The sequence below is a fragment of the Phaseolus vulgaris genome, chromosome 7 (assembly GCF_051622355.1).
Source record: "Phaseolus vulgaris cultivar YP4 chromosome 7, ASM5162235v1, whole genome shotgun sequence".
NCBI lineage: Eukaryota > Viridiplantae > Streptophyta > Magnoliopsida > Fabales > Fabaceae > Phaseolus > Phaseolus vulgaris.
Window position 1 is genome coordinate 58,064,962 of NC_143504.1, and position 13,484 is coordinate 58,078,445.

The following is a 13,484-nucleotide window of genomic DNA, read 5'->3' on the forward strand; positions in this document are numbered from 1 at the left end:
TAGTTATAAGGTCCCTAAGATAGTATATATAAATAATTTGACATATACGAAGCAAAAGAGTTAGCTTAGTAATTGTTCGAGGTGTATTATGAGTTTGAACCCTAAAGGGGCAACATGGTTAGAGCTTGGGCAGCAAAGTTAGAAAAGTGAGAGTAGCCAACATGAATTATTTTAAAATTTGACAGTATGGTCAAAAATCCCACAAGGAGAATGCACTTTTTTTTGATAAATTTTATCTTATTAACTGAAATTTATGCAAGTCTCACAAAATATATGGGTTATACTTTTCATTTGGTAAGATCTCAGTTCAGTAGTGTAACTCATAGAATTTAGCTAAAAAAAGGGTATGACTGAGAAAGGGGTTAAGAACTGTTTTGCTCACTCTTCTTTATTTAATCTGTATACTTTGTTATGATAGGTAAAACCGGCACACAAAATTCTTGCTCTGCTATTGGTAAAGTGAAAAAATAAACTAACTTCATCTGCACAAATCTATATTATTGAGCAATTCCACAGTGGACAAGGCTTCTGCAGCAGGTTATGGAATACTCCACTAAAATTTCGACAAGGACTGATAGATAGTGTGTTTGATTTTGCAATGGATTTAAAACACTTGCATCAACTTTCCCACGTTCATGGGCAAAGAAGCTTCATATAGCTTCATCTTTCCAGATTTGTACGAGTTTGGTGTAAGTCCTAACTTCTAAACAAAACATACTGTAAAATGACAAATGTGATTTCTGGAGAATTTTTTCAGTCTTCTGACTTCACTAATCCAGGAAGCAGAATGGAATATGCCTAACTCAAATCCATAAATCGAAAATGAAAATCCTTAGTACCCTTCTCTCCCAAAAATTGCACCTCATATACTTGGGGAATTTTGCAAAGTCAGAACACAACCACTACATATTGCGAAATCCAGGAGAAAAATAACTAATCGCCATGTAAGCACCGACTACAGTTGCATTGAAAACCAAAACCTCGAAACAGTAGCTCTCTTCGGGCATCGCGGTCCAGGCTGGCATCAATATAGCAGATTCTGAGTTCTTCACCTGCAGTTTATCAAAAAAGAATTGTAGACCAATATCAGTAAAAATATTTCACATAAGTGGGGAGTACTAAGTTCTATTTTCCAAGGAGACCAATATTTTTTATTCTAATAATAATATGAATTCTTAACACTTTCTTTGACCTAATTAAATTCCATATTTTATTTACTTATGGTATGGGAGATGATTATGAATGATACATAAATTTCGATGGACCACCAAGAATGACAAAAATGGAACTAATTTTTCTAAGAATGATCACATTTTATATCAGAATAATAAACTACTTATACATGAATCAGTCAATAACATGGGTCCTATCAATCAAACAAACCTTATACAACCACTCAGAGCAAAGTCTTTATTTGATGATTTCTCCTAAAGTTTTCTACCACTGATTGATGGCATAAAAGAAATTATTTGACAATGGATTGTGTTGATTGGAGATTGCCAACTACTGTCAGAAAAACCCCATGAGCACATTTTTTTCTAAAATCATCAAACACAGTACTTGCAACCTACAGAATTACAAGAGAAAAGACATTCAGTTAAATAAAGTATATCCGGACAAACCTTCATCAATGTCACGGAGTGCCTTCAATTTTGCATGAGCATTATCTATCCATATGATGTGTGCATTAGGATCTGTAAACAAATTGACTTAGATTGCCCCTTTCTCAAGGTGAAAAACAAGATTTACGGTCTAGGAGGTCAACACTGTGTGTGCAGGCATGTTTGTCACTTTTTAGTAACAACTTCTCCTAAACATGGAATGCACATATTTGTTAGAAGTGAACTTTTTCTTGTTTATTTAAAGGATCTGATCCAGTTGGAAATCTTGATCAAGCAATCAAATATGGGAAAAGTGAAAAGTCGTACATGTATGAAAACTAGAAATTGAGGGAAATATAAAACTGTACTCACCACAATCATGATTGTAGAAGGAGGGAAGTATATAGACAGCATTTCCAACAGCAGCCTCAGCTTCCACAGATGCAACAGCTAATGAAAGAAGATCTTCATACAGTCCCACGGCCAACTCAATGCGAAATGCATTGATTCGAATTCGAGCCAAAACGTTAATGTACCATTGCTTAGTTAAAACTTTAAATGTTAAGAAAAATAGTCTCTCAACCTATATATCTTATGTATGTGCTGTACTTTGTACAAAATGTTCCTGACAAAAGAAGGATACAAGCAATATGATCATCTCCAATAAGTGTCTCCATGAAGGCATTCCTTAGCAAGACAAACTCCTCTTCCATCTGAAAAATGATGCTATGCATAAACAGATCACAGCAGAAAAAAACTTATGCCAAATCAGATTCCAATTTAAACAACAATAATTATTTCCTCTTGCTATAATGAATAATTTATATGAAAAGTGACCACTTATAGCAGAAAGCTGTGCTAGAAAGGAACAACTGAAAAAGAGAATAATTATGAAAAGATGTTGTCTATCTATCACTCAAATTTTCACAAAAAAATAATTGACTTTCAGAATCAGGTTATCATTGCTTTTAGAAGGAACCTGCTATCTAAAATAACCAATATCTGAATATTGTAGTCATTATCCTAAACTTCTATATGTCTCACCTCTGATACCATCTCAGGCGTAAAATTGGTAGGCTGGAGTATGTCAAGAGTGTCACTTCTGGCATCTCCTGATATGACCATGCAAGCCAATCGCTTTACCAGAAAGGGATACTTCAAACCACGAGTCCTTTGAGAAAAGATCAGGAAATTGTCACTTATATATATTTTAGGTACAGTAAAATACTAAATGATAAGCTAAGGTGTTAAGTTTTAACAAGCACCAAAAGTGTTTCAAAAATTTATCAACAGCTGATAAAAGCATTTGTTGAGAGGATTAGTGACAAAACAAGCCATGGAGGATAGAGAAGTCGAGAAAGAATATAATGAATTCTATGTGTGATGTACACACATGGTTATTTATATTTATAATGAATATAAATTGGTAAGATATTTCCCTATCACATCTCTTTATTGACCATAATCAAATCATATCTCTAACCACATTCAATAAGGTTAAGAAAGGATGAACATATACAACTTTTTTTGCGAGGGTTGAAAAATTGTAGTGCATAGAACCTAATAGGCTTACTAAGAAAATCAAAAGAGAAAAATTAGTTCCAAAATCACTGAATACAAAATTATGTATAAATCTTTAACCACATGAGATGTTTTGTTGAAACTCGTCACAATTGAAGATGTCAAAAATCTTATGCTAGAGAAGAAAATCTCATACCCACAATAGTCATCAAAAGCCACCCAATTTGCTTTCATCTCAACATCGTAATATCCCTAAATAACATAAAAAATCTAAAAATAAGCACACATCTGCAAAGAAGCAAAAACTTAAATTTGTTCACTGCAAAACTCCTACATTGCATTTTAAAACACAGGTTATTTGTTGATCATGCAACACATGAGAGAACTGTCAGTTTAAAAAATACTTATGGCATATAAGCACAAAGATATTAATTGTGAGTGTACAAGACCTTACAATAAGTTAGCCCTTACAAGTTACAAGTGACAAGTGTATAAAAGTTAAATTGGCCCATGTAGCTAACTAAATAACATTTTTTGGCAGTGTAGAACTGCTATAAGAATTTTGCAACAGTAATAAAGAGCTAAAAGAGCTACGACTAAACCTAAAGAAACTAAAGCATACCTGCAGCCCAACTTATTTTTTTGGTTCCAATATAGTTCCCTTAAGTATAAAAAACTTGGCTCTTATTCCTCAAAATGTTTCTATCAAATCACGTTGGTTCTTCCATCAATTTCCTATACCAATTTAATAACACATGACAGTGTGAGATGTCATTGGAAGTTGTAAATAGGAGATTACTGGGATAAAAACATCCTAATATCCCTAAATTAATTAAGAAAAATATCCCTAGAGTCTACACATTCATTTCAGCATATTTTATTTCTTTTTACACAAGAAAGAATGCGATTGTTACAAATAGAGGAGTTAAGAATGTAAGGATCATCACTATAATTATAATATATTTATTTTTTTCTCTTTCATTATTCAAGTTCATATCATTACAAATAGAGGAGTTAAGAATGTAAGGATCATCACTATAATTATAATATATTTATTTTTTTCTCTTTCATTATTCAAGTTCATATCAGAGCTCCCAATCTTGGGGGCTTTGTTTTCACTGTTGTTGGCCGTCCTTGCCACTACCCTTGAAGACACTAGTAAGACAACAGGAATGGTTTTTTTTTTTCTTTCAATGGTCGAGGCGAAATTTACTCCTATAGGTCCTAATGATCTTCCAAATGTGGTAGGTTCTTACCAGTTTGATGGCCATAACTATTTGCAGTAGAGCTAATACATTTGGAGGATTCTAAAAGGACGGTCAAGATCAAACCACATCAATGGTAGAGGACCAGGGTCAAATGACCTTAATTGTGAGATTTGGGATAATGAAAATTCATTGATCATGACTTGGATGTGTGTCATTTTAAGGTCTGCAAGATAACAAAAATGGGCAGACAATACTACCTCAGAACACGAAGAAACAAATCAACCCAGTAGTCATCCTCAACCAAATCTTGATATGAAAGCCTACAAGGAGGAACTAAATTGTTTGAGAACAATGATTGAATCAATGAGTAAGTCCTCTAATTTGTGTGCCTGGTTCATGAGAGGTAAGAATTCAGTCAATACAGTTGAACACGAGTGTTAGGATGTTAGGATTCTTGATTCAAAAGTAACAAATCACTCTGTTTCCTATGTTTTTCAATTTATATGTTAAAATGAATAAAGAACAACTCATTTCAATTACAAATAGTGATAGTAATAGTATACCTATATGCGGATCTGAGAATATAATGTTACAATAATACATCGAATTAAAGGATGTTTTATATGTCTCACAACTGTCAAATAGTCTAGAAGCCTAAATGATGTTTTGACCCATAGAACAACCTATGTAAACAGACCCTTTCTAGAAGACCTCTCCATTATTCAGGGCATCCAGATTTTGGAGAAAGTACAATATGAAGAAGATGACCACGATGATGCTCTCTAATCAGAATTGGAGCTTCTCCTTTATAATCTACCCAATAAACAACATTAATGATGCACTCGGTTCTGAGTAAAGAAATAGAAAGAATCGAAATATAAAAGAAATAAGTTGAGAAAAAATGGATATTTAATTATTTGGCAGAGTAGAAATACATGAGAAATAGAAAAGAAGTATTTTGAAAGTAGTATAACATAATTAATTTAATAAAATGTACAAAAATATATTCACATAGGTAAGAAATAAGAATGACTCCCATCATTTATAAAATAAATGCTCATTCTCTTCTCAAATCAAACTGACAAAATTATTTCTCTTCTTGGCACACACACTCTCTCTCTCAATGTGCTATACCTAACAAATCCTTAGTGTTATCCTATAAAATGAGATGAAACTCAACTCATGCATGACGATGGAAGATGGAAATGCGAAAAGTTACCTTTTAATTCACTTTTAACTTTCATTTCAACCCATTGTTTACTCAATTACTTTAAATTTTAAAAATAGCTTAAAAAATGTTCAATTTTTTAACTAAACGCATTTCCAAATATTCAAATATCAATTGGTGCTAAATATTCATCAAAATTGTTCATGATAGTATTAGAGAATAACACATTCTATAATCTACGAAATAAAATTCTGCCTAATAAGTTCTTCATTAATTGGTATAGCATATTAACGAGGCAAAACTCCTCTGATTAAGAATGTTACTTACAATACCTATAATATAATATCCAAGGAGAGTTAGCGCATAATGCGTGTGCATAAAATGTGAAAAGACGAGAAACAAGGAACCTTGGATCGTTGGTGGCAGTGTTGGCTGCAAAAGGGCGCGCGGAGAGGTTGGGAGTGTGGGAGCGCGGCGAGACAGTAGTAGCAGGCGGCTCGGGCGGAGTAGGGGTGGCAAACGGCGGGGCTGGCGGTGTGGATGAGGTCGGCGGCGGCGATGGGGCGCGTGGCGAAGACGGCGCGGCCCACAGAGTCGGTGAGCGCAACTCGGATCGGCGGCGGCGCCGACGAAGCGGTGGAGAATGAGAAATTGAAGGAGAAAAAGGGAAACGGTTTTACGAAGAAGCGACGTGAGAATGAAGAAGTCACTGCCATTTCTTATTCTTCTGATGCTCTTCAAATTCTCACACTCTATTCTTCACTTCTTCACTTTTTCACTGTTCGAAGTGTTTAGTTAAAAATAATATTTATTAAATTTTTAATAAATTTAATATAATTTAAAAAAATACATATTTGTGTTTTTCGTATTTTTGTTATATTTTTTACTTTAATAATGATTTGAAAAGGTTATAAAAGATATTGAACATTTTTTCATGTAATTCTTGTACTACTTTATAGATAAATTTATATTAATTTAATTGATTATAATTAATCATAATCAAGTTACAAAATAATCTATATAACTGATTATGTTAAATACATAATTGATCAGAGAGAAAAAATGTTCTAAACCTACATAAATAGGTAATATATTATTTAAATTCTTACAATAATAATATATTATATTCAAAATCACTTAATTGATAATATGATCATCTTCTTATATTAATTAAGTATAGATGTTAAGATCTATAGATTATGTTTTTAGTTAACTCTTTGATTTGTTATTCATTAATCCAAATGAATTAGATAATAAACTAGGCATAATTGATTAGATGTAAAATCTAACATTAATTCATATAGTAGTAACACTAAATTAGACAATAGTAGTCACATTAAATCAAATTATAAGATTATTATTAATCAAAATAATATTATTAACTTATTCATTAAGAATAAAAAACAATAATCTATCTATACTACAAATAAAGGCTACTTCCAAGATAAATATTTACACGTGTCATTATTACGTTTTTTAGAAAAAAATATTAAGGAAATTTTTAACACGTGTCACTTTTTTAACAAATAATCGTGACATTGTACACGTAGGACACGTGACGCACCAAAAGAGAATCGCATTATAACTACTTTGATAAGTACTCCACATTTTGATTTGTTATTATGTCCAAATATTATCTTAAAATATGGCAACTCAATTTTTCATGTTTTATTATATGTAAAAGAAAATTCACTTATTCTTTCACTATCAACATGAAGATATTATTCACCATATCAATTTACCTTAATTATTCAAATAAATGAATGAATGTATTCAGTCTTATGCAAAATAAAATTGTGAAACGCCATTGTGTATAGATAAAGTATGACAACAAATGATCCAAACAACAATCCTTTTTTTAGACCAAAATTTCTGAAATAATTAAAATATTAAACATTATTAATGTTAAAGATGTCAATTTTTTTAAAATTTGTAATTTGTGATACTTATAACTCACTACAAGAAAATCATGAAATAGAAACCAATTTTTAGAGATCAAAATAATTAGATAAAACATTTGTTGCTAATTAGATACCAATTTAAAAACTATTTAACCATAATAGAAAATAATAGAAACTAATTTAGAAACCAATTTTTGTTTTAGTTTCTAAAATGGTCTCTAATTTAGTTACTATTGCAACTAATTATTTTGGTTTCTAAAAATTGATTTCTATTTTGATGATTTTCTTTCTCGTAGTGCATCATAATATTTAAAATGTCTATCATCTTTAATGTTATAATTGCTTTTTTTTATATATTTTTATAATGTCAATCAATACTAAATCATGATTAATATAACTTTTAAAACAATTAATTTAAAAGTTAATAAAATTATCTTATAATCTCTAATATGTATGCTTTGGATTAAAAATAAATTATTTGTTTTAAGTTCATTATATGTTTGTTATGAGGAAATATTTTCATTATGTTGATTTGAATATTAGGTATTTAATATTCATCTTTATAAAATTAATCATCCAAGAAGTGAAAAAACTATTAATGTTTTTTTTTCTGATTGATTTTTTCAGTTTTAAGATTAGTAGAGTAAGTTAGTAACCACCATACATTACAGAAAGAAAAATGGAACAAATTTGACTTCATACAGAAGGCAATTTCTTATGAATACAACACTCAAAAAAATCAAAAACTCCTTATCAACAATCAATATCTAGCATCTAAAATCCCAGAATGTGTGACAGTGTGATACAATTACAAAAGCTTTTTAATTATTATACATGTTAAGTAAGTAACAATTAGAGCAACATCATCATCAGCAACCATTTGTTTAGCAGACAAAAAAACCACTAAACAGTTACAAGTTTCATAGAAATGTATCATCTATGCAAGAGTGATGATTTCCAATCTACATCATCATCTGAACTACAATCTCTCTGCAGTTCCTGAGGAGGTATGAAGCAGTCCAAGGACAACCCTGGCACATTGAATGCAACATCATCAATGATCCATGACTCCTCCAACCTTGTGATGGCTGGTCCAGCCTTCAGGTTGTCCCCAAACCTGGTGATAAGTGCAGTTGATGAGCCAGCATGTGCAATCATCACACCATCCACCACTCTATAGTCCTCAATTTTTGTTGACATTGTGGTTTCCCAGTATGTGGGGTGAGACCCTGGTGCTTGAATCCTGGTGAGATAAGAGTCCTCTAGGTACACCAAAAGTCCACTTCTTTGGCTGAAGTAACCAAATATGGCATGCTTGATCATCTCTGCTGTGTTGTCACTGCGTTCTGCAAGGTCCTTTTGATCAGCAGAGAGTTTTAGCACAAAACAGTCTATGCCTGAGATCTGTTTCTCCCCCATGTATTGTGCTGCACAGAACACAGCTGACACTGCTAAAGGGTCAAGTCCCTACAATGCACAACCATAACCTCATTTAATAACGAGAAATGATATATTGACAATTTGCACAAGTCTAGAATCCATTTTTTTTTTGCCTAAATGTCAATTTTTTTTTTCATGAAATGATAAAATTACTTTTTTTTTCATATCATGGATCACATGTTGTATATACTGGAACTTCATTTTTTTTTTGCCTAAATGTCAACTTTTTTTTTTCATGAAATGATAAAAATACTCTTTTTTTTCATATCATGGATCATATGTTGCATACTGGAACAAGTTGTCAATGTATCATTTATGTTTAAGAACAGAAGCACTGAAATCGGTGTCAAATAGTAGAGATTCCAAGGCACAATATTATCACTACCAGAAAATCATTAAATAAAAATCAATTTTAGAAACAAAAAATTATTAGTTTTTATAGTGATTAAATTAGAGACTAAAAGATTATTGATATCTAAATTAGTTTTTATTATTGCTGAATAATTTTTAAATTGGTATTTAATTAGCTACCTAAGTTTTAACTACCAATTATTTAGATTCTAAAGTTGGTATCTAAAATCTTGGTATCTAACCAATTTAAAAACTATTTATCAATAATAAAAACTAATTTAGATACTTATAATTTTTTAGTTTCTAAAATAGTAATATAGCAACTAATTATTTTTTCTCTAAAATTAGTTTTTATTCAATAATTTTTTTTTTTTTAGTGTATTGTGTTTAGTCTCCCTGCATAGTGAACCCAGAAGAAGCTAGAAAATCATCAATGACATTAAATTCAACTCTTGGTTTAGTCTTCTTAGGCTTTGGTTTAAAGAACCTTAATTGAAAAATTAAGCCAAAATGATGGCATGTGATGGTTGATGTAATGATGAATTTATATAGAGGGGAGAAAGCAGAAAAATAATGAAAAAGGAAAAACAGGAATGTGGTTAGATGGAATAAATGAATGAAATTTAGTAGGTAACCAAAGATTCATTAAATTGTCGGTAACATATATTGAAAGCACTGTATTAATTAAGATGAACAATAGTGTTAAGTACCATTTATGGCTATTTAAACAAATCAAAAGTATCTGATTTGATCACAGTGCACTTGCATATACATATCTGTGTCAAAAACATCTTTCTTTAATTTTTTCTCTGATAATAGTAGGTTCCAAACACCATCTTAACACAAAAGGGGTTCTTTCCTTGCCCTTTATGTTATGATATAACTCCATACCCCACCAATTCATGGAGCCAAAGATTAGGTCATAAGTCATACCAGTAACTATTTAAAATGAGAAAACTGACAAATATTTTCAACTCTTCATCATTTTGTCCTTACATTAACAGTCACATTTAGCTGTCAGTGGTAACTCATCTCTAAAACCACCTTCAAGTCACCAATGCATACATTATACCAACCAACATAAGGGACTAGTTAACAAACACAACACCAAATCTGTTGGAAAATTTAAAACATGACTATTAGGCTTAAATACTCTTCTTAAATGACGTGTACATATTATATACACATATCAGATATAGACATTTGTACGACATTTGTAGTATACATATCGGTGACGTATCCAATTCAAAAAATATTTGTTGAATTTCTGACAATTCTAATATCATTTTAAAAAGGAGAAATACATTAACTTTCTAAAAACTTAAATTTATTTTATAAATTTTTAGTATAATTATAAAAATAAAGAACAGATCATCTTGAATCCGTCAGAAAATATCTTTATGTTCCAAAAAAAATGAAATATACTTGTGCACATAAATGTTTATTGTCAATGTATGTAATTCATAATTATCTAATATATAGATTCGTGTCTTCATTTTCTACATTTTTAGAAATTATACATATTTTCATGTTTGTATCATATTAATGTCCGTATCAGTGTCTGTATTACATAGATAATGAAGATGATGAAGATAAAGAACTTGCCTGAAGTGCACGGCGGAGCGGCCGGACGGGGCCTTTGGCGGCGTGCACGCCAAGCCAAGGGGTGTGGCGCCAAGCAATGGCACCGTTGCTACCAGCCAGAACCTTTTGACCACCCAAAACCAGTTCTATCTGCCACTTATCTGGAACCATCTGCCACATCACAAAGCACCCTTTCTCCAAATTAACACCACCATTGGTGGATCCAAGCTCATCTACCACATCCATTGTCACTTTCCCTGTTGTGAACACATTTTTCACTGTTCCCTCCAACTTCTTACACCCTGTTGCAGCCCTGAAGTGTTGAATAATGTACTGTGCCGAAGATGACACCTATTATTACACCACAAAAGAAGAAAAAAAATATATTGAAATGCCTCTTTTCTTCTTCAAACAATGCATCAACCTTGCATATTTAACTACACACCCTTTACAGTGATCACATGATGAAATCGGTGGCATACACATAAAGATTAAAGATGTTCTGTTCCAAGAATAAAGAAAGTGCTCAGAAGTAACACTTTCAACTAACTTTTTAATCTTCATTAACAAAGGAAATGGCTTTTTAAAACACATAACAAAATAAACTTGCCTTTTTCATACCCATCAAGAGAACAGAAATATTTGTGATTATTTCTTTCATAAAAAGTTTTTTTTTCTTGAATTCAACAAGGTATGATCATGTTCTAGATATACAGTAAAAACTAAACATTTCTTGATTGATTGGTGGTGAAATATAGCTTATAAGAAAAGTTCTCCACTGACAACAATAGCAGTGTTCTTGGATGGACAAAGAAAGTGTTGATTGTAAAATTAATGACGTAATCCTTTAGTTTCTTCCTTCATGTCTTCTTCTCCGAACGGTAATATACCGTACTTACTTGAGCGTTGTCGAAATATTTTTTTTAAGTTATTACGATCCCGAACATCAACCTTTAAAAGAAAGAGACTTAAAATAAAGAAACTAAAGTATTATCGACATGTTAACAATTGTACAACTAGTTTTAAATACTATCTAGTTTCCTCTTTTTCCACACAGGTTGAAGCAGCACCTTCTCTTGCATGGTGGTGATGGTGCATTAGAATTCAGAAAAAAGAAGAAAGAGAAGAAGGCTTGCCTCATTGAGGGGTGATATGGGGTGGACAGGAAGAGGAAAGAGAGGACAACCCAAGACACTGAGAAGGATCTTGAGATTAGACTTCTTGTTGAAGAGAAGGGAAAAGTGAGTCTTGATCCAGTTCCAGTTTCTCCATGATTGAAGGCATTTCTTTGAGTTGTTGTTTCCTTCATTTTCTTCATTGATGGGTTCTTCAGACAACGGTGCAAGTCTACCCATTCCAGTTTTTTCTTGTGGTTGTTGAAACGTGAGACACACAACATAGAAAGAGGAAAATGCGTGGGAACACCTAAGACAATGCTTCAAGGAACAACACAGTGTTAGCTATGTTGTTGTAGTGTAGTGTTGTGCAGTGCAGGGATTGGAGCACGCGCAGGGTGGGAGCGTGGAGTGCACGTGGAAAAAGGTTGGAGCAAAGTTAAGTTGAAGATTGAATGTTATGATGTGACAGAAAGGGTGAGTTATTATAAAGAGAGAGTGAAAAGAAAAATGAGATAAAATACAAGTTTTATTCAGCTTTTGATTAGTGATCTTTTCAGCTTTAACTTTTTATTACTTTGTAAAGTAGAATCACTAATAATCAATGGTTAGGGCAAATTTATCATGCATCATCATGGAAGTGGGGTGGAAGTGAAAGAAAAAAATAATATAAGAAAAGTGAAATTTATTAAATTAAGAAAAAGTGATGGAAAAAAAAGTGTAATATTAATAAATAAATAAATTACTTTAATTTGTGTCAGGTGAATAAATTTTTTTTCTAAGAAATACACAGAATTTTCTTATAATGTCACGTGTACAAGTTTTTGCTTTTAGTAGACTATTTTTTTTAACTTGAAAAAAATTGAAAATTATGGCAGTGAGAAGTTACAAAACTTTATTTCTATTTGTTTTTCATTAAAATGTATTAAGTATACATCGTTTTAGAACTAGTTAAAGAATTTGGAAAGTTTTTGTTTGAATAAACACTGTCTTATAACGTCAAGTGTACAAATTTATGTTTTTATTAAATCATTTTTTTGTTTAATTGCATGCGAAAGAAATATATTATATTAATTATTTATGGAGTTTTATTTCATAATTTTAAAGCATTATGTTAGGCATATTTAAACAATTAGTTTGGTTGTTAAAAAAATTGTCGAAATAATATATTTTATTTTAGAATTTTTCTTTTTAAAAGACGCATATAAATAAATGAGTAATTAATTTAACATTATTGATGTTAGAGGAAATGTATAACAGTTCCATATTAGTATTATGATTGGTACATTTATTTAATATAATTATTGTTAAAGTTTGATTTTAAAATTATTGTAAGACTGTAGATAATACTTTGTTAACTTTAAAATTTTGATTATTAAATTTCATAAATACGATTTTATTAAACAACCTTAAATTGAAATATCTGAATAATAACAAATTTTATAATAAAAATACTTTCACCTAAATTTTAGGACAAAGATACATTCACCTAATACAATTTGTATATATATAAATAATTTTATACAACATATACACAATAAAGTTATGAATTATTCTTTTAGCCTTCAACTGTAGTAGCTTATATACATTAAAAG

General features: G+C 31.1%; 2 protein-coding genes across 15 annotated transcripts; both read right to left on the reverse strand.

Annotated features, from left to right (window-relative positions):
• Positions 1-463: 463 nt before the first annotated feature.
• Positions 464-6,282, reverse strand: SDG38 (SET domain protein 38). Of its 14 annotated transcripts, none has more exons than XR_011084251.2 (7): positions 5,906-6,261; positions 3,319-3,374; positions 2,646-2,772; positions 2,245-2,314; positions 1,974-2,153; positions 1,623-1,810; positions 464-1,052 (listed from the first exon to the last, which is right to left on the reverse strand). XR_011084251.2 is itself a non-coding variant. In XM_068638137.2 (7 exons), exons 1-7 carry the CDS (start codon positions 6,212-6,214, stop codon positions 934-936), a joined length of 933 nt encoding a protein of 310 aa, XP_068494238.1. In that variant the 5' UTR covers positions 6,215-6,282; the 3' UTR covers positions 464-933. The 14 variants fall into 14 exon arrangements, 12 of the variants coding, with proteins under 12 accessions (XP_068494238.1, XP_090161400.1, XP_090161396.1 ...); XM_068638137.2 differs by having other exon boundaries at positions 1,623-1,694; positions 5,906-6,282; XM_090305274.1 differs by having other exon boundaries at positions 1,623-1,694; positions 2,245-2,327; positions 5,906-5,990.
• Positions 6,283-8,079: 1,797 nt separating this feature from the next.
• Positions 8,080-12,221, reverse strand: LOC137830675 (lipase (DUF620)). Its single transcript, XM_068638138.2, has 3 exons — positions 11,911-12,221; positions 10,796-11,125; positions 8,080-8,866 (listed from the first exon to the last, which is right to left on the reverse strand). Exons 1-3 carry the CDS (start codon positions 12,127-12,129, stop codon positions 8,333-8,335), a joined length of 1,083 nt encoding a protein of 360 aa, XP_068494239.2. The 5' UTR covers positions 12,130-12,221; the 3' UTR covers positions 8,080-8,332.
• Between the last annotated feature and the right edge of the window lie 1,263 nt (positions 12,222-13,484).

Excerpts from the sequence above, each read along its gene's own strand:
- SDG38 (XM_068638137.2), bottom strand. The coding sequence starts at position 6,214 with ATGGCAGTGACTTCTTCATTCTCACGTCGCTTCTTCGTAAAACCGTTT. Across the intron at positions 3,375-5,905 it reads ACTGCCACCAACGATCCAAG|GGATATTACGATGTTGAGAT; the intron begins GTTCCTTGTTTC and ends TATGTTATTTAG. Across the intron at positions 1,695-1,973 it reads CTTCTACAATCATGATTGTG|ATCCTAATGCACACATCATA; the intron begins GTGAGTACAGTT and ends ATTTGTTTACAG.
- LOC137830675 (XM_068638138.2), bottom strand. The coding sequence starts at position 12,129 with ATGGGTAGACTTGCACCGTTGTCTGAAGAACCCATCAATGAAGAAAAT. Across the intron at positions 11,126-11,910 it reads CCATATCACCCCTCAATGAG|GTGTCATCTTCGGCACAGTA; the intron begins GCAAGCCTTCTT and ends GTGTAATAATAG. Across the intron at positions 8,867-10,795 it reads CGCTCCGCCGTGCACTTCAG|GGACTTGACCCTTTAGCAGT; the intron begins GCAAGTTCTTTA and ends TGTGCATTGTAG.